The sequence below is a fragment of the Pristiophorus japonicus genome, chromosome 7 (assembly GCF_044704955.1).
Source record: "Pristiophorus japonicus isolate sPriJap1 chromosome 7, sPriJap1.hap1, whole genome shotgun sequence".
Taxonomy (NCBI): domain Eukaryota; kingdom Metazoa; phylum Chordata; class Chondrichthyes; family Pristiophoridae; genus Pristiophorus; species Pristiophorus japonicus.
The window spans coordinates 41,638,208-41,661,923 of NC_091983.1; the positions used below are offsets into that span (position 1 = coordinate 41,638,208).

Below are 23,716 nucleotides of genomic sequence, written 5' to 3' on the forward strand. Positions count from 1 at the left end.
ACCGTAAACCAGCTCAGATACTCGCAATTTGGTGGGAGCAGTAAGACAGATAGTTAGGTTTTCACCTGGTGACTCACACTTCACAAGTGAGCAAGAGCAGATGGTAGAGACAGGGACAGCAGCGGAGAGCCCACGTCGGAGAGCACAGGCCTCCGAACTCTGCCCAGCTGGATGCAAATGGTGTATCTTGTGGGGCGTCAATGAAGAGGATATTTATTGAGCAGCAGAGATTGAGTGATGTACTGACAGGCGTTCTAACCACACTGTCCATGATTGCAGAGAGGTTGGAGGAGTGCATCTCAAGAGTGGGATCCTGTCACAGGCACTCCTGCACATTAAAATCCAGCTCATTAACTCTCTCCTTATTTAAGAAAGGAGGGAGACGGAAAGCAGAAAATGATAGCCTAACATCTGTCATTGGGAAAATGCTGGAGTCCATTATTAAGGATGTATTGGCAGGATATTTAGAAAATCATAATACAGTCAAGCAGAGTCAGCATGGTTTTACGAAAGGGAAAACATGTTTGACAAATTTGCTGGTGTTCTTTGAGGATGTAACAAGCAGGTTGGATAAAGGGGGAACCAGTGGATGTGGTGTATTTCGATTCCAATAAGATGTCACATAAAAAATTACTGGACAAGATGAGAGCTCATGGGGTTGGGGATAATATATTAGCATGGATGGAGGATTGGCTAACTAGCAGAGAACAGTGTGTTGAGATAAATGGGTCATTTTCAGGTTGGCAAACTGTATCTAGTGGGGTGCCACAGGAATCAGTGCTGGGGCCTCAACTATTTACAATCTATATTAATGACTTGGATGAAGAGAGTGAGTGTACTGTAGCCAAATTTGCTGATGATACAAAGAATGGTGGGAAAGCAAGTTGTGAAGAAAGAGGACACAAAGAATCTGCAAAGGTATATAGATAGGTTAAGTGAGTGGGCATACATTTGTCAGATGGGGTGTAATGTGGGAAAATGTGAGATTATCCCACTTCGGTAGGAAAAATAAAAAAGCAAATTATTATTTAAATGGGGAGAGATTACAAAATGCTGAGGTACAGAGGGACCTGGGGGTCCTTGTACATGGAGCACGAAATGTTAGTAAGCAGGTACAGCAAGTAATCAGGAAGGCAAATGGAATGCTGGCTTTTATTGCAAAGGGGATGGAGTATAAAAGTAGGGAAGTCCTTTTATTACTGTACAGGACGTTAGTGAGACCACACCTCGAGTACTGCATACAGTTTTGGGCATCTTATTTAAGGAGGGATAGCATAAAATCATAGAAAGTTACAGCACGGAAGAAGGCCATTTCAGCCCATCATGTCCGTGCTGGCCAACAAAGGGCTTTCCAGCCTAATCCCACTTTCCAGCTCTTGGTCCGTAGCCCTGTAGGTTATGGCACTTCAAGTGTACATCCAAATGCTTTTAAAATGTGGTGAGGGTTTCTGCCTCTATCACCCGTTTAGGCAGTGAATTCCAGACCCCCACAACCCTCTGGGTGAAGAAATTTCCCCTCAAGTTCTCTCTAAACCTTCTACCAATTACTTTAAATCTATGCCCCCTGGTTTTTGCCCCATCTGCGAAGGGAATCACGTCCTTCCTATCCACTTCATCTAGGCCCCTCATAATTTTATAATCTCAATTATGGTCTCCCCTCAGCCTCCTCTTTTCCAAGGAAACCAAACCCAGACTGTCCAATCTTTCCTCATAACGAAGATTTTCTAATCCCGGCAACATCCTCGTAAATCTCCACTGTAACCTCTCTAGTGCAATCACATCTTTCCTGTAATGTGGTGACCAGAATTGCACACAGTACTCTAGCTGTGACCTAACTAGTGTTTTATGCAGTTCAAGCATAACCCTCCTGCTCCTGTTTTCTATGCCTCGGCTAATAAAGGCAAGCATTCTGTATGCCTTCTTAACCACCTTATCTACTTGGCCTGCAACCTTCAGGGATCTGTACTTTGCACTCCAAGGTCCCTTTGTTCCTCTACACTTCTTAGTGTCGTACCATTTAATGTGGATTCCTTTTTCTTGTTAGCCCACCCCAAATGCATTACCTCACACTTCACCGAATTGAATTCCATTTGCCACTGTTCTGCCCACCTGACCAGTTTATTGATCCCTTCCTGCAGTCTACAGCTTTCTTCTTCATTATCAACCACGATTTTAGTATCATCTGCAAACTTCTTAATCATGCCTTCTATATTGAAGTCTAGATCTTTGATGTACACCACAAATAGCAAGGGGCCTAGTACTGAGCCCTGCGGAACCCCACTGGAAACAGCCTTCCAGTCACAAAAACACTTATCAACCATTACCTTCTGCTTCCTGCCTCTGAGCCAATTTTGGATCCAATTTGCCACTTTGCCCTGGATTCCATGGGCTTTTACTTTCATGATCAGTCTGTCATGTGGAACCTTATCAAAAGCCTTGCTAAAATCCATATACACTACATCAAACGCACTACCCTCGTCTACCCTCTTTGTTACCTGCTCAAAAAATTCAATCAAGTTTGTTAGACACGACCTTCCCTTAACAAATCTGTGCTGACTGTCCTTGATTAATCCGTGTCTTTCTAAATGAAGATTTATCCTGTCCCTCAGAATTATTTTCAATAAGTTTCCCACCACTGAAGTTAGGCTGACTGGCTTGTAATTATTCGGTCTATCCCTTTCTCCATTTTTAAACAAAGGTACCACATTAGCTGTCCTCCAGTCCCTCGCCACCAGACCTGAAGCGAGAGAGGACTGGAAAATGATGGTCAGGCCCCCGGCTATTTCCTCTTTTGCTTCGCTTAACAGCATGGGATATACTTGCATTGGAGGCAGTTCACATAAGGTTCATGAGGTTGATTTCTGAGATGAAGGGGTCATCTTATTAAGAAATGTTGAGCAGGTTGGGCCTATTATGCTCCTTGGAGTTTAGAAGGATGAGAGGTGATCTTATTGAAACATACAAGATTCTGAGTGGGTTTGAAAGGGTAGATGCAGAGAGGATATTTCCCCTCATGGGGGAATCTAGAACTAGGAGGCATAGTTTCAGAATAAGGGTTTTAACATACAAATGAGGAGACATTTCTTCTCTCAGAGGATCATGAATCTTTGGAATTCTCTAACCCAGAGAGCTGTGGAGGCCAAGTCATTGAATATATTGAAAGTGGAGATAAACAGATTTTTGAATGACAAGGGAGTCAAGAGTTATGGGGAGCAGGAAGGGAAGTGGAATTGAGACCAAGATCAGATCAGCCATGATCTTATTGAATGGCGGAACAGGCTCGAGGTGCCAAATGGCCTACACCTGCTCCTATTTTTTATGTTCTTATGTTCTCTCCACAGAAAGTAATGGTAGATTGAGGAATATGCTGGGTAATGAAGTTAGAGATTGTGGTGGTATAAATTCTAGTGCTGTGGGCCATCAGCAACAGCAGAATTGTATACTATCACAATCTGTAATCTCATGGCCCGGCATATCCCTCATACTATCATTACCATCAAGCCAGGGGACCAACCCTGGTTCAATAAGGAGTTTAGAAGAGCATACCAGGAAAAGTACCAGGCCTATCTTAAATGAGGTGCCAACCGGGTGAAACTACAACGCATGCTAAACAATGGAAACAGCAGAGATAAACAATCCCACAATCAACAGATCAGATCAAAGCTCTGCAGTCCAGCCACATCCAGTCATGACTGGTTGTGGAAAATTAAACAACTCATGGGAGGAGGAGGATACATGAACATCCCGTCCTCAATGATGGCGGAGCCCAGCATGTAAGTGCAAAATACAAGGCTGAAGCATTTGCAACCATCTTCAGCCAGAAGTGCCGAGGGAATGATCCATCTTGGCCTCCTGCTGAGGTTCTCACCATCACAGAAGTCAGTCTTCAGAAATTTGGTACACTCCAAATTATAGTCAAAAACAGCTGAGCGCACTGGATACAGCAAAGGCTATGGGACCCGACAACATCCCAGCTGTAGTGCTGAAGACTTGTGCTCCAGAATTAGCCGCACCTCTTGACAAGCTGTTCCAGTACAGCTACAACACCGACAAAGTGGGAAATTGCCCAGATATGTCTTGTCCTCAAAAAACAGGACAAGTCCAATCCGACCAATTACCACCCCTTCAGTCTACTCTCAATCATCAGTAAAGAGATGGAGGTGTCAACGACAGTGCTATCAAGTGCCACTTACTCACCAATAACCTGGTCACCAAAGCTCAGTTTGGGTTCCACCCAGACCACTTGGCTCCAGATCTTATTACAAACTTGGTCCAAACATGGACAAAAGAACTGAATTCCAGAGGTCACGTGAGAGTGACTGCCCTTGACGTCAAGGCAGCATTTGACCGAGTGTGGCACAAAGGAGCCCTAGTAAAATTGAAGACAATGGGAATCAGGGGGAAAACACCCCACTGGTTGGAGTCATACCTAGCATAAAAGGAAGATGGTTGTGGTTGTTGGAGGCCAATCATCTTAGCTCCTTGACATTGCTGCAGGAGTTCCTCAAGGCAGTGTCCGAGGCCGAACCATCTTCAGCTGCGTCACCAATGACCTTCCCTCCATCATACGGTCAGAAATGGGGATTTTCGCTGATGATTTCCCAGTGTTCAGAGCCATTCACAACTCCTCAGATAATGAAGCAGTCCATGCCTGTATGCAGGAAGCCCTGGGCAACATTCAGCTTGGGCTTATAAGTGGCAAATAACAGTCACGCCACACAAGTATCATGCAATGACCATCTCCAACAAGAGAGAGCCTAGCCACCTCCCATTGATATTCAATGGGATTATCATCGCCGAATCCCCCACCATCAACATCCTGGGGGGTCACCATTGACCAGAAACTTAGCTGGACAGGCCACATAAATACTGTGGCCACAAGAGCAGGTCAGAGGCTGGGTATTCTGTAGCGAGTGTCTCACTTCCTGACTCCCCAAAGACTTTCCACCCTCTACAAGGAACAAGTCAAGAATGCGATGGAATACTTTCCACTTGCCTGGATGAGTGCAACTCCAACAACACTCAAGAAGTTCAACATCATCCAGGATATAATAGCCTGTTTGAGTGGTACCCCATCCACCACCTTAAACATTCACTCTCTCCACCACCGGCGCACCATTGCTGCAGTGAATACCATCTACAAGATGCACTGCAGCAACTCGCCAAGGCTTCTTCGGCAGCACCTTCCAAACCCACGACCTCTACTACCTAGAAGTACAAGGAGAGCAGGTGCATGGGAACACCATCACTTCAAAGTTCCCCTCCAAGTCACATATCATTCTGACTTGGAAATATATTGCTGTTTCTTATTCGTCGCTAGGTCAAAATCCTGGAACACCCTCCCTAACAGCACTGTGGGAGTACCTTCACCACACGGACTGCAACGGTTCAAGAAGACGGCTCACCACCACTTTCTCAAGGGCAATTAGGGATGGGCAATAAATGCTAGCCTTGCCACCGATGCCCACATCCGAGGAATGAAGAAAAATATGTTGCTTGACCTCCTGAGTATATCCAGCATTTTCTGTTTTTTATTTCACATTTCCAGCATCTGCAATTTTTTGCTTGTGCATTATTAGTACGTCAGGATAGGTTTCAACAAGCAAAATGACAAGACAGCGAGGAAGATTAATTGTGTAAGTTGCTTGAACTTTGCATTTGCCACATATGAGATCATTTGAACTAATTAATCACACTTTATTACCACATGATGAACAAGGACTTTCAGTCTTAATTCTAACTACTAAAAATGATCATACATTTAATTATCTTGGTACACAAGTCGGACTATCACTTTACATTGAGTTACTGTTAGCTGCTTCTGCAGGCTGTAGAGAATACACATTGCACTCTGGCAAGCCATAGGTCATTTCAAAGGCAATGGTATGAGACTATTTACCTGCTGGATGTATCTATTATGTTGAAAGTGCTTTATATGTCTGTAGGCTTCTCCCATGGGACAAAGAATGGTTTAATATGCAGAGCTCCAAGCATTATGCTGTCCAGCAGCATCACTGGGTAGATATAAATGTCCTGTAATTACAGGTACTGAGCTTCGACAACAATAACTTGCATTAATATAGCATCCTTAAAGTTGAAAAACATTTCAACGCACTTCATAGAGTGTAATTAATAAACAGGATGCTGAGCCAAAGAAGGAGATATTAGAACGGGCAACCCAAATTTTGGTCTAGGGTGGTTTTAAGGAGGGTCTTAAGTGGGGCGAGCAAGGTGGAGAAGTGGAAGGGCTTAGGCAGGGAATTCCAGAGCGAGGGGCCTTGGTGGTTGAAGGCACAGCTGGCAATGGTGGAGCAAAGGGAGGGATAGCGCACTAGAGGCCAGAGTCAGAGGAATGGAAAGTGTGTGGGGAGGTTACAGAGATAGGGGGAGCTGAGGCTATAAAACAATTTAAATATGTGGATGCAAATCTTAACTATGAGGCATTGGTGAGCAAGAACTGGTGTAGGAGAGGATATGGGCTGCAAAGCTTTTGATGAGCTGACGTTTATGCTGAAGAGAATGGGAGGCTGGCCTGGAGAGCATTAGAATCATCAAGACTGATCACAAATGAAGGTTTCAGCAGCAGATGGGCTGAGGTAGGGGCAGAAGTGGATGATTACGGACATGGAACTAGGCATTCTTCGTTATAGGGAGAATAAAGGGTAAAAAACTCAGCATGCGGCTGATAGGACACCGAAGTTACGAATAGTCTGGTACCAGCTCCTGCACAATTGCACGGGAGATAGAGGAGGCACTGCTACGGGAGATAGAGGAGGCACTGCTACGGGAGATAGAGGAGGCACTGCTACGGGAGATAGAGGAGGCACTGCTACGGGAGATAGAGGAGGCACTGCTATGGGAGATAGAGGAGGCACTGCTACGGGAGATAGAGGAGGCACTGCCGGTAGCCCCCCAGGCTGCCACGCAACCAGCGATGACATTATTGCCATGCGCGGCGACTCCATTCCACTCCACGGCTGTCACGAGCAGTGTTAGCGCCAGTCTGCTGGGTCTTGAACCAGCCGACATCCGCTCGTGAGGCGGAAGTTAAAAGGGGAGGTCGCGAGCGTGCCGTGCCGCCATCTTGCCGGTTGTGCCAACTCACCGCTCGGCCCGACTTCTTCAGCCCTTGCGTGATCCGGGCCGCTAGCGTGCAGCCCGGCACTCTGTTTTGGGTGCTGGGCTGTAGCCTCGGCACCATGCTGCCCTGTGGCTTAGTGGAGGCCATCAGAGGCCGTGCAGAGTCCGCAGAGGCCCTCCCCTTTAAGCGAAGGGGCGGGGCGTTGAACTGCATCGACGCTGCCGATCGCATCCCGGGACCCACCCCAACAGGAAGTAGAGTGCGCGAGATTGCGCTCCACTTCCTCTGAGGGGCAGTAACCGCAATTTCGCGGCCGAGGTGGGACTTTCACGCCGGGCGCAGGAAGTCATGTCCTGAGTTGGTAACTGCCCCCAATTGGATCTCGGGGAATTTCTCCCTCATAACTTTTCTGCTTCCTTAATCTGCTTACAAAGGGAGCTGCTATAATTTTTTTTTACAAAACATTTGCTTCTCCCCAACTTTAAGGCAGGGGGGAGGACATCCTGACCCAGCTGGTAAGACCCAGCTCCATCAGTTTTGGGCAAGGTCCATCTGCTCAGACCAGGTATACCACTGCCAATCGTTGAGATCCAACTGAGAGTTGGGGCTCGCAAGCCGCTGATCTAGGGGTTCCTTGTCCCCTTACGTCAATGGCCTTACAGGGGCAGGCAGAGGCTCTGCTCCCAGAAGGCCATACATACAATTCTGCCTTAAGGCCGGGATCTGGCATATCTGGATCTTAGCCGAGTTTGTGGCTTTGCCAATGGACGTTAACAGACCTTCTCTAAAACAAGAGGAAGAAATCAGGGGCAAAGAAAGTGAAAGACCAGCGCAGTCACCTGTCGTGGATCTGATGGAGGAGGCCATAATCGCAGATGACATTGAAGGGATACAGTCGTCATCCTGTGAGTAGCCAGCTTGAATGGCACGCAGATAACTGTGACTTCGTGTGCGGAAGCAGCCAGGAAGATCCAAGGCATCCACTGCTTGTGATTCAATTTCTCCGAAAACAGACTCGCAAACTGACTCAAACTGTCCATTGACCTCTGCTTCACTCACCTGAAAAACAAAATCAATAATGAAATAGAAGCTGTCAATTTAACGCTTTTTCTTTTTTTTCTTGCTTTGCAAATATAGAAAATTAGAACTAGTATTGCCAGAGTTCAATAAGTGCCTTGGATCAATGAACGTCATGCTGCCACTCAATATTTTAAATGGATTTTCCTGGGTGTTTTTGGAGTGTAATATTGGAATTTGGGACAGAACCTGCCCCTTTTTGACCTCATCTTAAATCTCAGTCTGACTTCAATATGAAGTTGCCTAGCCCCTTTACATATACATGTCCAATGCCACCTTCCTGCTATCACCCTGCCCCCTCCCCTGCGACTAACCACATATCTGTTGTTTTCTGCTTACAGATGACCAGTCACAAGCGCACCAGCCTTCCCATGAGCTGTCTACATCTGGCCATGGAGGAGGCGATGAGGGAGGGGATGAGCGTGTGTTGCTTGAACCTCACAGCCCAACAGTTGCACCGTCTGACAACACAACATCTGGGGACGAAGGCGATTTTCCGGGGTTTGAGGACGCTGAGGCTCCTGGCCCCAGTGGCCGACAGCAACGCCGAGTGGGAGGGGAAGCTCGGAGGCCAGTTACCTAGAGGGTGAGTCGACACAGTAGTCCTGCTCAAGATCAGGCAGACGTTGACCTAGACTTGGTGGCAATGTCCAGGGAGAACATGGAAATGCACCATGAGCTCATGGGTGCATTGGGTAGGATCCCCCAGAGCATCGACAAACTTGTTGTGAGTTTTGCGGAGGCCGCCTCACAGATTGTCCATGCATCTGAGGACTCCAGTGAGGCCATCCTTGCTCAGTCACGGAGGCAGATGGCCTCCAGTAGTGACAGAGAAATATAGCAACATAGAAAATAGGTGCAGGAGTAGACCATTTGGCCCTTCGAGCCTGCACCACCATTCAGTAAGATCATGGCTGATCATTCCCTCAGTACCCCTATCCTGCTTTCTCTCCATACCCCTTGATCCCCTTACCGTAAGGGCCATATCTAACTCCCTCTTGAATACATCCAATGAGCTGGCATCAACAACTCTCTGCGGCAGGGAATTCCACAGGTCACCAACTCTCTGAGTGAAGAAGTTTCTCCTCATCTCAGTCCTAAATGGCCTACCCCTTATCCTGAGACTGTGTCCCCTGGTTTTGGACTTCCCCAACATCGGGAAAATTCTACCCGTCCCGTCCCGTCAGAATCTTATATGTTTCTATGAGATCCCCTCTCATCCTTCTAAGCTCCAATGCATAAAGGCCCAGTTGATCCAGTCTCTCCTCACATGTCAGTCCTGCCATCCCGGGAATCAGTCTGGTGAACCTTCGCTACACTCCCTCAATAGCAAAAATATCCTTCCTCAGATTAGGAGAACAAAACTGAACACAATATTCCAGGTGAGGCCTCACCAAGGCCCTGTACAACTGCAGTAAGACCTCCCTGCTCCTATACTCAAATCCCCTAGCTATGAAGGCTAACATACCATTTGCCTTCTTCACCGCCTGCTGTACCTGTATGCCAACTTTCAATGACTGATGAACCATGACACCCAGGTCTTGTTGCACCTCCCCTTTTCCTAACCTGCCGCCATTCAGATAATATTCTGTCTTCGCGTTTTTGCCTCCAAAGTGGATAACCTCACAATTATCCACATTATACTGCATCTGCCATTCATTTGGCCACTCACCTAACCTCCTAATCTATCCAAGTCACCCTGCAGCCTCCTAGCATCCCCTTCACAGCTCACACTGCCACCCAGTTTAGTGTCATCTGCAAATTTGGAGATATTACACTCAATTCCTTCATCCAAATCATTGATGTATATTGTAAAGAGCTGGGGTCCCAACGGCACTCCACTAGTCACTGCCTGCCATTCTGAAAAGGAATCTCTGCTTCCTGTCTGCCAACCAGTTCTCTATGCACGTCAGTACATTACCCCCAATGCCATATGCTTTGATTTTGCACACCAATCTATTGTGTGGAACCTTGTCAAAAGCCTTTTGAAAGTCCAAATACACCACATCCACTGGTTCTCCCTTGTCCACTCTACTAGTTACATCCTCAAAACAGTGACGTTCCAGAGTGTGTGGCGTATGTCATGGTGAGGTTACAGCAGTGATCACATCGCAGGCACAAGCTACACTGCAGCTTGGTGATGTCAGCGGTCGCTGACTGGTCCTCTCTATGTTCCCCACTATCCAATGGGGAAGTTGTGGTCACACATCGGACTCCGGATGCTGAGGCCCAGCCCTGTCTGAGTGTCATTGGTTACGAGGAAATGGAAGGTGCTGTCCTTCCTCAGGATGACAGCATTCTGCTCCCACCACTGATTTGCCCACCATGCACCTTAAGCGGTCGCACTTGGAGATATTACACTCAATTCCATCATCCAAATCATTAATATATATTGTAAAGAGCTGGGGTCCCAGCACCGAGCCCTGCGGCACTCCACTAGTCACTGCCTGCCATTCTGAAAAGTACCCATTAATCCCGACTCTCTGCTTCCTGTCTGCCAACCAGTTCTCTATCCACGTCAGTACATTACCCCCAATACCATGTGCTTTGATTTTGCACACCAATCTCTTGTGTGGGACCTTGTCAAAAGCCTTTTGAAAGTCCAAATACACCACATCCACTGGTTCTCCCCTGTCCACTCAACTAGTTACATCCTCAAAAAAATTCCAGAAGATTTGTCAAGTATGATTTCCCTTTCATAAATCCATGCTGACTTGGACCAATCCTATCACTGCTTTCCAAATGTGCTGCTATTTCATCCTTAATGATTGATTCCAACGTTTTTCCCAGTACTGATGTCAGGCTAACTGGTCTATAATTACCCGTTTTCTCTCTCCCTCCTTTTTTAAAAAGTGGTGTTACATTAGCAACCCTCCAATTCATAGGAACTGATCCAGAGTCGATAGACTGTTGGAAAATGATCACCAATGCATCCACTATTTCTAGGGCCACATCCTTGAGTACTCTGGGATGTAGACTATCAGGCCCTGGGGATTTATCGGCATTCATTCCCGTCAATGTCCCTAACACAATTTCCCACATAATAAGGATATCCTTCAGTTCCTCCTTCTCACTAGACCTTCGGACCCCTAGTACATCCGAAAGGTTATTTGTGTCTTCCTTTGTGAAAACAGAACCAAAGTACTTGTTCAATTGGTCTGCCATTTCTTTGTTCCCCATTATAAATTCACCTGAATCCGACTGCAAGGGACCTACGTTTGTCTTCACTAATCTTTTTCTCTTCACATATCTATGGAAGCTTTTGCAGTCTTTTTTTATGTTTCCGGCAAGCTTCCTCTCGTATTCTATTTTCCCCCTCTTAATTAATCCCTTTGTCCTCCTCTGCTGTATTCTAAATTTCTCCCAGTCCTCTGGCTTACTACTTTTTCTGGCTAATTTGTATGCCTCTTCCTTGAATTTAACACTATCCTTAATTTCCCTTGTTAGCCACGGTTGAGCCACCTTCCCCGTTTTATTTTTACTCCAGACAAGGATGTATAATTGTTGAAGTTCGTCCATATGATCTTTAAAGGTTTGCCATTGCCTATCCACCGTCAACCCTTTAAATATCATTTGCCAGTCCATTCTAGCCAATTCGCTCCTCATACCATCAAAGTTATCTTTCCTTAAGTTCAGGACCCTAGTTTCTGAATTAACTTTGTCACTCTCCATCTTAATAAAGAATTCTACCACATTATGGTCACTCTTCCCCAAGGGGCCTCGCACAACAAGATTGCTAATTAGTCCCTTCTCATTACACAACACCCAGTCTGGGATGGCCAGCTCTCTGGTTGGTTCCTCAACATATTTGGTCTCGAAAACCATCCCTAATACACTCAAGGAAATCCTCCTCTACCGCATTGCTACCAGTTAGGTTAGCCCAATCAATATGTAGATTAAAGTCGCCCATGATTACTGCTGTACCTTTATTGCACACATCCCTTATTTCTTGTTTGATGCTGTCCCCAACTTCACTACTACTATTTGGTGGCCTGTACACAACTCCCACTAGCGTTTTCTGCCCTTTGGTATTCCGTAGCTCCACTCATACCGATTCCACATCATCCAAGCTAATATCCTTCCTTGCAATTGCATTAATTTCCTCTTTAACCAGCAACACCACCCCCGCCTTCTCTTCCATTCTGTCTATCCTTTCTAAATGCTGAATACCCTTGGATGTTGAGTTCCCAACCTTGGTCACCCTGGAGCCATGTCTCCGTGATGCCAATCACATCATACCCGTTAACTGCTATCTGCGCAGTTAATTCATCCACCTTATTCCGAATACTCCTCGCATTGAGGCACAGAGCCTTCAGGCTTGTCTTTTTAACACACTTTGACCCTTTAGAATTCTGCTGTAAAGTGTCCCTTTTTGTTTTTTGCCTTGGGTTTCTTTGCCCTCCACTTTTACTCTTCTCCTTTCTATTTTTTGCTTCTGTCTCCATTTTATTCCCCTCTGTCTCCCTGCATAGGTTCCCATCCCCCTGCCATATTAGTTTAACTCCTCCCAAACAGCACTAGCAAACACACCCCCTAGGACATTGGTTCTGGCTCTACCCTGGTCCCACCTCCCCCAGAACCGGTTCCAATGTCCCAGGAATTTGAATCCCTCCCTTCTGCACCACTGCTCAAGTCACGTATTCATCTGAGCTATCCTGCGATTCCTACTCTGACTAGCACGTGGCACTGGTAGTAATCCTGAGATTACTACTTTTGAGGTCCTATTTTTTTATTTAACTCCTAGCTCCTTAAATTCATCTCGTGGGCCCTCATCCCATTTTTTACCTATATCGTTGGTACCTATGTGTACGACGACAACTGGCTGTTCACCCTCCTTTTTCAGAATGTCCTGCACCCGCTCCGAGACATCCTGGAGCCTTGGTTGTGGCCGCAGAAACGCATATCTATTCCCCTGAGCAGCCAGCCGCACCCTTCCCCTTGTCTCTGAAACATTCGTGCGACAGTGCTCTCACACAAGATGAAAGCATCATGTGTGCTCTCTGGATAGCGGGCATTCACTGCGAGGATGTGCTGAGGGTGGTTGCACACCTGCTGCACGTTTAAGGAGTGGTATCCCTTTCGGTTTCTGAATAGTTCAGCATTGTGGAATGGTGCTCGCAAGGCCACATGTGTGCAGTCAATGGCTCCTTCAACCCTCAGGATGCTCGCAATTCTGCCAAACCCACATGCCCGATCATTCTGGATGGCCCTGCTCATTGGGAACTTTATGATGTCCATTGTGCAGGCGTACAAAGCCTTTGTAATGTCCCGAATGCAGTGCTGTGTAGCGTATTGAGAGATGCTGCATATGTCCCCTGCTGCTGCCTGGAAGGAGCCGGATGCATAGAAGGCCAGCACCACAGTCACCTTCACTGCGATTGGCAGCGCAATCCTGTTGGCGCTGGTAGACTATAGATCTGCCTGTAGGAGATGGCATATCTCTATCAGCACTTCCTTTCAGAAGCACAGCCTTCTCACATACTGCTCCTCAGATAGCCGGAGGTATGAGCGTTGGTGCCTTTAAACCTGTGGCAGGTAAGCCCTCCTCCCCAGACATCTTCGGCCTCTCCTCATCCGTGGGCTGACATGGCCAAGAGCCTTTCTTCTAGTTTGACGCAAGCTGGCAATAGCATGCAGCATGATACGTTGGCGAACTCGTAATGCCCCCATTAAATTCTCTCACTGACATTGTAAGGACCCTGTAATAGCAGATAAAACTGCCACTTTCAATTTGGAGCTTCACGCAGCGTGATGTGTGCAACCATTGCAGTCAATGTGACCTGTGATGTAGGAAACTCCTGCCTCCATTTAAATACGCTGCCAAGACAGCCTGCTGCACCCTGGGAATGCCTGGTTTTTCAGATGTTTTCTGGGATGGGTGGTTAATGAGGCGTTAGGGCCTAATTTTGCAACCAGGGCTCTAGCGGAGCGTTACACGACGATTGACGTCACGGTCTCAGTGAATCTCGAGGGCGGGGCGGTATGTTTTTGCACCGCTGCAAACCATGAGCCGAATTTGTCGGCTGGGCTCTAAAAGCTGGACACCGCCGTAACGCTGAGAAACACCCTTTACCATCCCTTTGGGGCGCTAACAAAGGCGCAAGCGAGCCGAAAATCCAGCCCATTAGATTCAAGGCTTTATGCACTTGGTTTAAGATTATTTTTCAACAGTAAGGTGAAAATTTGGAGCTTTCATTCTGCTACTTAGCTAGTGAAAGGAAAAAGGATTTTAGAAGCTTAAGGCTGTTCCAGCGAAACTCAATGGGAAGTGATCTGATCCTTGTGCAATAGTGCAATACTCATCATTGGCCCAGAATTTGCGATCAGCGGCAAAGCAAAGACATTCACGGCTGGCCCCGAAGTAAGCTTCCGATGGCGAGAAGTTTGACTTTTCCGACATTCAGTCGACATTGGTGTAAGTTAATGGGGAATCCCTAACGTGAGCTGCTGTGAAGTCAACAAACTGTCAAAGCAGCCAATCACAATGCAGAATTGTCACAGTCTGGGAACCAGGAAGTGACTCATATCCTTTTCTCCTAACTTTTAAAAAATGTTAGAGAGCAAAACAAATATTGAAGCTCTCACATGGGGAAAATGTAAACCTGAAATACAGATGAACAAACTTTAAATGGATAAATTTGACACTCCACAAAATTAAAATTCACTTTTCATGGTCAGAACATTTGTTTAGCAGTTAATACGCCATTAAAACCCCAGTTACACCAATCCAACAATGTCTAACTTTTAATGGTGTATTTAACAGCGATATTACCATGGAAAAGTCAAAGTTTTTGGCAGTTTTACTGATTTCCCTGATTACACTGGTTACTGGCTACTGGCTATGCCGGGCCGGGTGGGGGGGGGGGGGGGTAGGAGGCGGGGTGGGCACAGAGCAGCAAGTGTCGGAGCAGTGAATGACTGACCACAACTTTTGGACTTCCACATGAGGATGCGCATGCGCTACATCCTGAAGTCGTGGTCAGTTTCAAAGGGGTAATAAAAGCGAACGCTGTTCATTCGCTGTTATTACCCACCACAAATTTCGGGCCATTATGTCTCTACATCCTCAGCATCGAAGCACTGACCACACTCGAACAGCTCCGTTGGGCGGGCCACATGGTCCGCATGCCTGACACGAGACTCCCAAAGCAAGCGCTCTATTCGGAACTCCTACACGGCAAGCGAGCCCCAGGTGGCAGAGAAAATGTTTCAAGGACACCCTCAAAGCCTCCTTGATAAAGTGCAACATCCCCACCAGCACCTGGGAATCCCTGGCCCAAGACTGCCCTAAGTGGAGGAAGAGCATCCGGGAGGTCATTGAGCACCTTGAGTCTTGTCGCCGAGAGCATGCAGAAACTTATGCAGACAGCGGAAGGAGCGTGCGGCAAAACAGACTCCCCACCCACCCTTTCCTTCAACCATTGTCAGCCCCACCTGTGACAGAGACTGTAATTCCCATATTGGACTGTACAGTCACCTGAGAACTCACTTTTAGAGTGGAAGCAAGTCTTCCTCGATTTCGATGGACTGTCTATGATGATGACAAAAGAAGTCAAAACCCGATGACAGAAACTCAAAGTGATGGATTAAATTATTTTTATCAGGGTTTGATTTCCTCAATGTTTTAAGTCCTCTATTAACCATTGTGTCATGGTAAAGAAAGACATTTGCTTCAACAGAATTTCACCGTAACATTTTTAATTTAAAAAAAGATTACTTGTTTTTCAACAAATAAAACATTCACCAGGACTCCTATTAGTTGTTTTTCAAACTGCTAGTCATAGCATTAGTTAGGGTGACTGTGATTTACTCAGCTTGGATGATTTATTTGTTGAAAAACAAGTAATCTGAAACCAACATAAAACACCAGACATTTGAAGTACCATTCTCCCCATCATTATGACTAGCCTAAATAATCATACTATCTTTAGTCATCTAATTTATACTGTAGCCTTACTTACACTTGCATCAGCACTGAAAATGTCTGACATCAATGATTCCTCATATGACTTTTTAAAAATAGATTTCCTTTCTGATCAATACTGATGGTTACTAAAGTTGTCCCTATGATTGGATCTCCACACTTCTTGGATTGAGGCTTTCCCCTATACACAGGAGGCTATGTTTCCAGGAAAGATGACAGGGTAATGCCCGATGGCCCACCTTTGAGACTATTGCCGGCTTTATGAGAAAACTGAAAGTTTTCCCAAAGCTAATATTCCAGGCTTCTCATGATAATTAAGAAATTCCCTTGAGGGCTCATCTCCAGGCTAATCGAATGGTCTAAAAGCTTTTCAATTTTGCCGGCTCTCCTGGATGAATGCTGAGACTGTGGATCTGACAGGTAATCAATATTCCTGTTCATGCTCCTCGCCTGCCATTTTGTTCGAGGTCGATAACATGATGTTCTCATTGCTGCAATCGCACAAAATAAGAGGAATTCTTTTCAAATTGCCTTATTTAGTCAACAAAATACAAAAATCTCACAAGGTTTTTTATTTTTGTGGGAAAAAGGAACAAAACTGAATTCTTATAATCAGAGCGTGGTTTTAGTTTAGTTGAATCTGGATTAATTTAAATCAGCCTGAATCTGTGTTCATCCCTCGTGCTAAATAAATGGCTTTTTAACTATTTAGATCAAGGAGCATTTACTTATTTTAAATTGATAAATGATAACATTCACCTTGTTGGGAAAAGCTGATTTTGAATGCACACAATTACATATCGTTGTTTTGATCAAGGCTTTCCCTTCACAGTCTTAATTCTGTCCTTGTTTAATCTCTGTTGAGATTGATCAGGGCAGCAAATGGCTTCTGACGTTGACTCGTATTAAGAAGCTGAGAATGGGGAGATGTTTGTTTCTTAAGGTCAAGACCTCACCTGACTGACACAGCTAGCTTGGCTCAGGGTGCTCACAGCTCTCATGTAGCTCTGATTTCTCGAGCGAAACTTGGGGGAGTTCTCGTTGGCGGCAGGATCTAAACTGTGGTTGATGGTCACCTCAATCCCAGATTGTAGGTAGCTCTGGCTGCAAATAAAAAGAAAACAAGGTAGAAGCACAAAGTCAGGGAATGAAAGATATAAAGAAAGATTTGCATTTATATAGTGCCTTTCAAGCCCTCTGGACATCCCAAAGTGCTTTGCAGCCAATTAAGTCCTTTTGAAGTGTAGTCACAGTAATGTAGGATTGTAATGTAATGAGAGTGAATGAAAACAGTGATGTTAATATACCCAGAAACAAATTCAACTGGAAAAAATACAACGTATGTCAGGTTTTTTTGCTTTGCAAGTTGGTGTAATTTTACCAAAATAAATACAGCTGTAGAGTTCTATAAAAGTATAACATAAATCTACGGCCCTTCTTTATATAGGATCCATTTTCTTTCTTCACATTATTACTGTCTAAAATGTTATATAGTAGTTTATTAACCATTAAAATGTTTATTTCCTTTATACTACTTTAAGGAATAATTACACCACTCTTGGGAGCGTCAACATCCTTTATAAAAATTAAACCATTACAAAGAATTTTGATTGCATTCTCTTGTGTAGTTTTTCTCCTGGATGTTCGTCATTGGTGTAATTACATTATTGACAAACCCAGACTACAAATTTATTGATAACAAAATGTATTCATTTGAAGAATAAACTTTAAAACAATTGAGGAAACAAATAACAATTCTGAAAGAACAGTAAAAATAAGTACGAAAGATGAAAATGGAAAGAAAAACGGTCTGTTTCGAAGCTCCATTGCAGCTGGAGCTCCCCTTTACGCTTACTCCGCAGGGGATGCAGAGGGCACAGCACGATTTCCCATCTTAAACAGACATGGAATTGTGTTGTGGTTTAACATACATTTTACTGCATCATAATACACAACTTATAGCAGGCGCATTGGTGTTAACCCGATTTGCCCACTGTATGAAGTGGACAGTAAAGCGGCATCTACAATTCTTGCTTTCTTTAGCTGCCTGCTTGTCAATTATAGTAACAATAATGACTTAAATACAACAAGGGGGTAACGCATTAAGTTCAGGCGAAACCGCATTGCAAACGACTAAGAAACAAATGATTTATAGTACTAATTCTAATTGGACAGCACTACTCATTAGAGAAATTCAATGCTGCTGGGAATTACGCAGCTCATAATTAGAAATAACTTTCAGGACAACAGTATGCAACTGTAGTAGAATCCTTAAATGGTACAATGAATTAGAGTTTTGTGGGATACACGTGTATGGAATACGGCAAGTCTGATCTGCTGCTGCCCGAAACAGACAGCGCGCTTAATGTCCAATGTCTTTGCAATTGACTTCAGTGGAAATGGTGAATGGTTAGTGCCATTGGCCCTATATATGTGTGGGCGGGTGTACATGGTGGGGACTGTATCTAAATTAATGGCCAGCCAAAAGGGATCAGCTAGAACATCACATGAATCAGGCAGGAGTCCTGTGAAAGAGATTCCTGGCCTGGTTTTCTGGATCCCCACTTGCACGCTCCATACTAATCCCAATAATTTGCAGGAATTGCATTAACAACTGTAGGTGAAGAACTTTGCCTTGAAGACTATGTTCTGGACAGACATTAGGGAATTAGCATCTGAGGAAATTAAGTATATTTATTACTGCTGGTCATAACAGTCTGATTAAAATACTTTAGTGTGCTTTGGCAGTATTGAGAGGTTTTAACAATTGAACTCTAATAGTGCTAGAGTACAGGGCAACATGGAATTCTAAACAAGTAATAAAGTGCTGGTCAGATTAAAAATACTATTAGTTAATGAATTCTAACCTGCTCCCCTGCATAATATGATATCACACAGCTGAACGCACGTCCCATTTAAGATACAGCTTTATCTGTATTCAGAAGAAGCACAGGGGTCTGAAGCATATTTTACTGGGCATGGCAATGATAAGGGATGCAATGCTTTGCTGTCATCGCTGCATTCAGTTTAAAAAAGGAAAATCATGAACAGGCTGAAATATTTTTCCAACATGTTTATGATCAACATAATTCATGTGCAAAATGAATATCTGTTTAGATGCCCAGTGGAAAATGGTTTGCATGGTACTGATACATTCAAAAATGTAATCTGGTATCTCTGCTAACATTAGTTACACTGTTTCACTTTGTGTCACACCCCAAAGATCACTCCCACAAAGAACAAGAGCATCACTACCAAAATGACATGTCCTAATCTATACTAGTTATAGATTCTAGTATAGTAATCTATAGTAATCTATACTAGAATGCATCAGGGCCTGGACTCCTGATTAACAGTGATTTGATCATGGTGTGGTGGATGCTGACTGTCCACATGCCTTCAAGAGGGAGCTGGACCAGTTCCTGACTGGGGCAGAGACTGCATCATATAGCAGTGTCTATCATCATCATCATGGGCGGTCCCTCAAATTGAGGATGACTTGCTTCCACGCCAAAAAAGGATAAGTTCACAGGTGTTCCTAATATTCCGGGACCTAATATTCCAGGTCCTGAACTACATCCTGAAGGGTGGAAGATGCCTGTGCGTGGATTATTTTATCATGTGGTGACCGTTGCACACCAGCCACCACAGTGTCTATACAGAACACGTGGTCCACATGATATCCGGGACTGGTTTCGATTACCTGAGGGGATCAGAGAGGAATTTTCCCGACTATAATTTCCCTTATTAGCACTTTTACTCAGTTTTTTGCCTCGCCCAGGAGATTATATGGCTGCGGGGGTGGGTGGGAGGTGGGGCGATGGGCAAGGTATGGGGTAAGGGCGGTGGGAAGAAGCGTTTAGCCACAATGGTCTGGCCATCATGCTGCAAGGCAGGCTTGATGGACCTGCTAGTCTTTTCTTGCCCGTTAATTTTGTATGTTCGTAAGCTTGCAAATTCTACCACAGGCACAGCACTGTTAATGGCTGTCAAAGTCACTACATCCCTCGACTTTTACACTTCAAGTTCATTCCAGGCTTCAACAGAGTGCATTAATCACAATGCAATGCATAAAGTGAGTGATTGCTGTGTTGTTTTCAGCAATATATCGGTTTAACACATACCCTGTGGACAACCAGCAAAAGCATGGAAGGACTGTACATTCTTTCCAGATAGCGGGATTTCCCAGAGTCTAGATTGTTATTGATGGGGCAATCAGCACAGAATAATGAGGGCCAATGTCCTGTTCCCAGGCAACAATTACAATCCTTTTACCGTATGGCATTTCATGGTTTCTCCACTATTTGAGTCAGAAAGAATACAAGGTTAGCTGCTGGATGAGAAAGGTTATTGTTTGCAGCCATAGCTCATGATACAACTCAGACAGCCACAAGAAGCTGTGGAGCACAGGTATGATAAAGTGCATGCAATGATGTGGATCATAATACAGGTAGAATGTGCCAGAGGCATCCTCAAGCAGCATTTCAAATGCCTTGATAGGTGCTCTAGAAGATCAAACAAAAGTCTTTAGGATCTGCTGAATGCGGCACAACAGTCAGTCGATAAGTTCCGTGAACAACAAGTCCCTGAAGATCTACCTGCGGAGCATGAGAAGGCTGTACACCAGGCTCCCTCTTACACTGACACCTTCTTATACATTGTCTTTACAAATTCATATCACCTGTTGATACATTATCCAACATCATACCAAAACACTCTCTGGACACAGTTCACTTCAGCCACTGTTTGCGTGTTTGCAATTATGTGTGTGTGCATGCAGTCCATGTGCTTACCCTTTGGTAATGCTGTATGACATGAAAAAGGAAAGGAAAGGAAGGAAAGGGAAGAAAGAAAGGGAAGAAAAGGGAAAGGAAGGAAAGGGAAGGGAAGGGAAGCGAAGAAAAAGAAAGAATTGCATTTATATAGTGCCTTTCATGACCACCGGACGTCTCAAAGCACTTTACAGCCAATGAATTACTTTTGGAGTGTAGTCACTATTGTAATGTAGGAAACACAGCAGCCAATTTGCACACAGCAAGCTCCCACAAACAGCAATGTGACCACATAATCTGTTTTAGTGATGTTGATTGAGGGATAAATATTGACCAGGACACCGGAGATAATTCCTCTGCTCTTCTTCGAAATAGTACCATGGGATCTTTTATGTCCACCTGCAAGAGCAGGCAGGGCCCCGGTGTAGTGTCTCAACTGAAAGACGGCACCTCCAACAGTGCATCACTCCCTCAGCACTGCATTGGAGCGTCAGCCTAGATTTTGTGCTCAAGTCCCTGGAGTGGGACTTGAACCCACAACCTTCATGACTCAGAGGCAAATGTGCTACCCACTGAGCCACAGCTGACACTGACATTGAGGAGTCAGGGAATGACTGTATTCCCTGTGTTAATGGGAGATGTTAGTATATTTTACAGTGGTTTAAATGTTCAAGTATCTCAGATGTCTTTGCATTAACATTTTAGCTAGCGAGCAATGTGAAGGAAAGGGGTGGGGATTGTATCTTGTTCCTGCTATTATAGTGAACAAAGGAAGCATAGAGACAGAAAATGCTGAAGTTCTCTTAGCTGTAACTCCCAGGTCAAGAGGTGACACTTACCTAGATAAGAAAGCTGGCTGCTAAGAGACCCAAATATCTAAAAGGCTGGGGAACTAAGACTTGGAGGCAGGTTGCGAGGCCAGTATACTGATAATAAAGTTTAAGCATTCTGAGAGGAACAAGCTGTATATCTTCAGATAGACGATGAATCAGCCACAATACGCGGCCCCTGTGAAGTCATCGAACACAACATCAGAATGGGGGTGGGATTAACGACTAAGAGACAGGAACAGAAATCTGTGACCTTTCCCTCCATGTCCTCGCTACTGGGCACTGCCTCATCATGCCCACTGATCTGTGTAACATCAGTCCTGAAGACATCTGCAATAGCAGCCGATCAGCGACATACAGGGGGAGGACCCACGATCCAGGAGCCTCTGACTGACATTGAAATCCGTGACCTGTCCCCGGCATTGGAGCTGACCCACTCACACAGGATGGTAAGGTGAATACAATCCAGTCTGTGTTGCGGCCGTCTCATGTCATGTAATGTAACTATAACTGTAATGTTGGCCTGATGTAATGTAATGTAAATTTATTGTACTGTAATGTTGGCCTCATGTGATGTACTGCAATGTTGGTGGTATGTAATGTGTTTGGCTGTGATATGTAATGCAATACTGGACATTTAAGATAGACTGCGATAAGTCCCTGACCCTTCCCCTGTGCCAAGCTTTTTAAATGTTGTTTGGTACTTCCAGACTCGGATGATTCAGACCATACCGACACAGAGAGACCCACTGCCTCCACCTCTGGTGTCACCCTGCCCTCTCCTGACTTCACCACTGGCAGAGATGAGGAAGACGAAGATGAAGAGGAAGAGGAAGAGCTGCTGATCCTGGAGCCAGTGGAGGTGGAGGTAGGGGTGGAGATGGAGGAGGATACACCAGTTCCATGTGGGCCAGCTGGAACATCCTCCACCATGGAGTCTGTATTCAGGGGATTCCCCATGGCTCCTCTGATTCTGCGGGACCAAGCCATGCACAGCAAGGCACCCCCAGTATTACAGCGCCTTTGCCGCAGCAACGGAAGTTGGTGCAGAAGAGGTCGGTTGCTGTAGGCGTGTACCAGGACTAGGTGCGTCTGTCACAGGCCAGCGTCGACATAGGTCAAGAGTTGCTCAAGGCTACAACTACGATAGCCATAAACATTGCGGCTCTATCAGAGCGGCAGTCGGAGGATATGTCACGTATGATCACCACGATGGAGCGGTCCGCCGACAGCGTCGAAGCCATGCGGCAATCGACGGGATCGGGACATGGCGCGGAAGCCACCCCGTGCCATTGTAGTCAGTTCGACAGTACCTGAGGGTGGGGTGCTGACATCATCTTCCAGCCCTGAAGCCATGGCATCCACATCGCAAGCTTCCCCTGAGGCCCCTTTTATTGCACCTTCAATATCTGAGCCCCAACGACAGCAACAGTACTCTGGGTGCGGTGCTGCACGCCGGTTTGGTAACAGCACGGCGAGGTCCAGGCTCACGGGCAGTGGGAAAGGAAAGGGTGTGAATAAGAAAGGGGGGAAATAGTCCCAAGGGTGGTGTATCACGCAGTCGAGGATGGTACCTAGGTCGTGGCCGAGGACAGTAAAGGGTCTTTTTGTTGTACTTGTTCATTGAATAATTGAAGTTTGATTTGTGAAAGTTTATTAAAGTGGTAAAAGTTTTGTTAAAACTGCTTTTAAAGTTGTTAAAATTTTGTTAAAGTTGTTATTAAAGTTATTGTTAAAGTTGTTATTAAAGTTGTTAAAATTGTTAGTTGTTTTATAGTTTTAAAGTTTTAAAATTGTTGTATGTTTTTGAGATTTTTGCATAAAAGTTTGAATTGAATTTAACCATTCTTGTACAGTGTCAAACTTTTGGGGTAACAGTCATCAGGGTCCCATAACGCAGCTCTCCACATTCAAGCAAAGCATTCATTTATGAGCTGCTGACGTAACAATTTTGCAGTGACATACGCTCCACGTGACCTCGGCTGTGGTGTTCGGTCTGGGGGGGGGGGCGAGATGGTGCCATGGGTTCATC

At 45.2% G+C, this 23,716-nt stretch overlaps 1 protein-coding gene across 1 annotated transcript in view; it reads right to left on the minus strand.

Annotated features, from left to right (window-relative positions):
- dlgap2a (discs, large (Drosophila) homolog-associated protein 2a) overlaps positions 1 to 23,716 on the minus strand; it is a 205,584-nt gene that overhangs the window by 117,234 nt on the left and 64,634 nt on the right. The window contains 3 exon segments of the mRNA XM_070884350.1: positions 7,909 to 8,140; positions 17,039 to 17,186; positions 22,444 to 22,463. Of these exon segments, the coding sequence (XP_070740451.1) occupies positions 7,909 to 8,140; positions 17,039 to 17,186; positions 22,444 to 22,463 (400 nt within the window).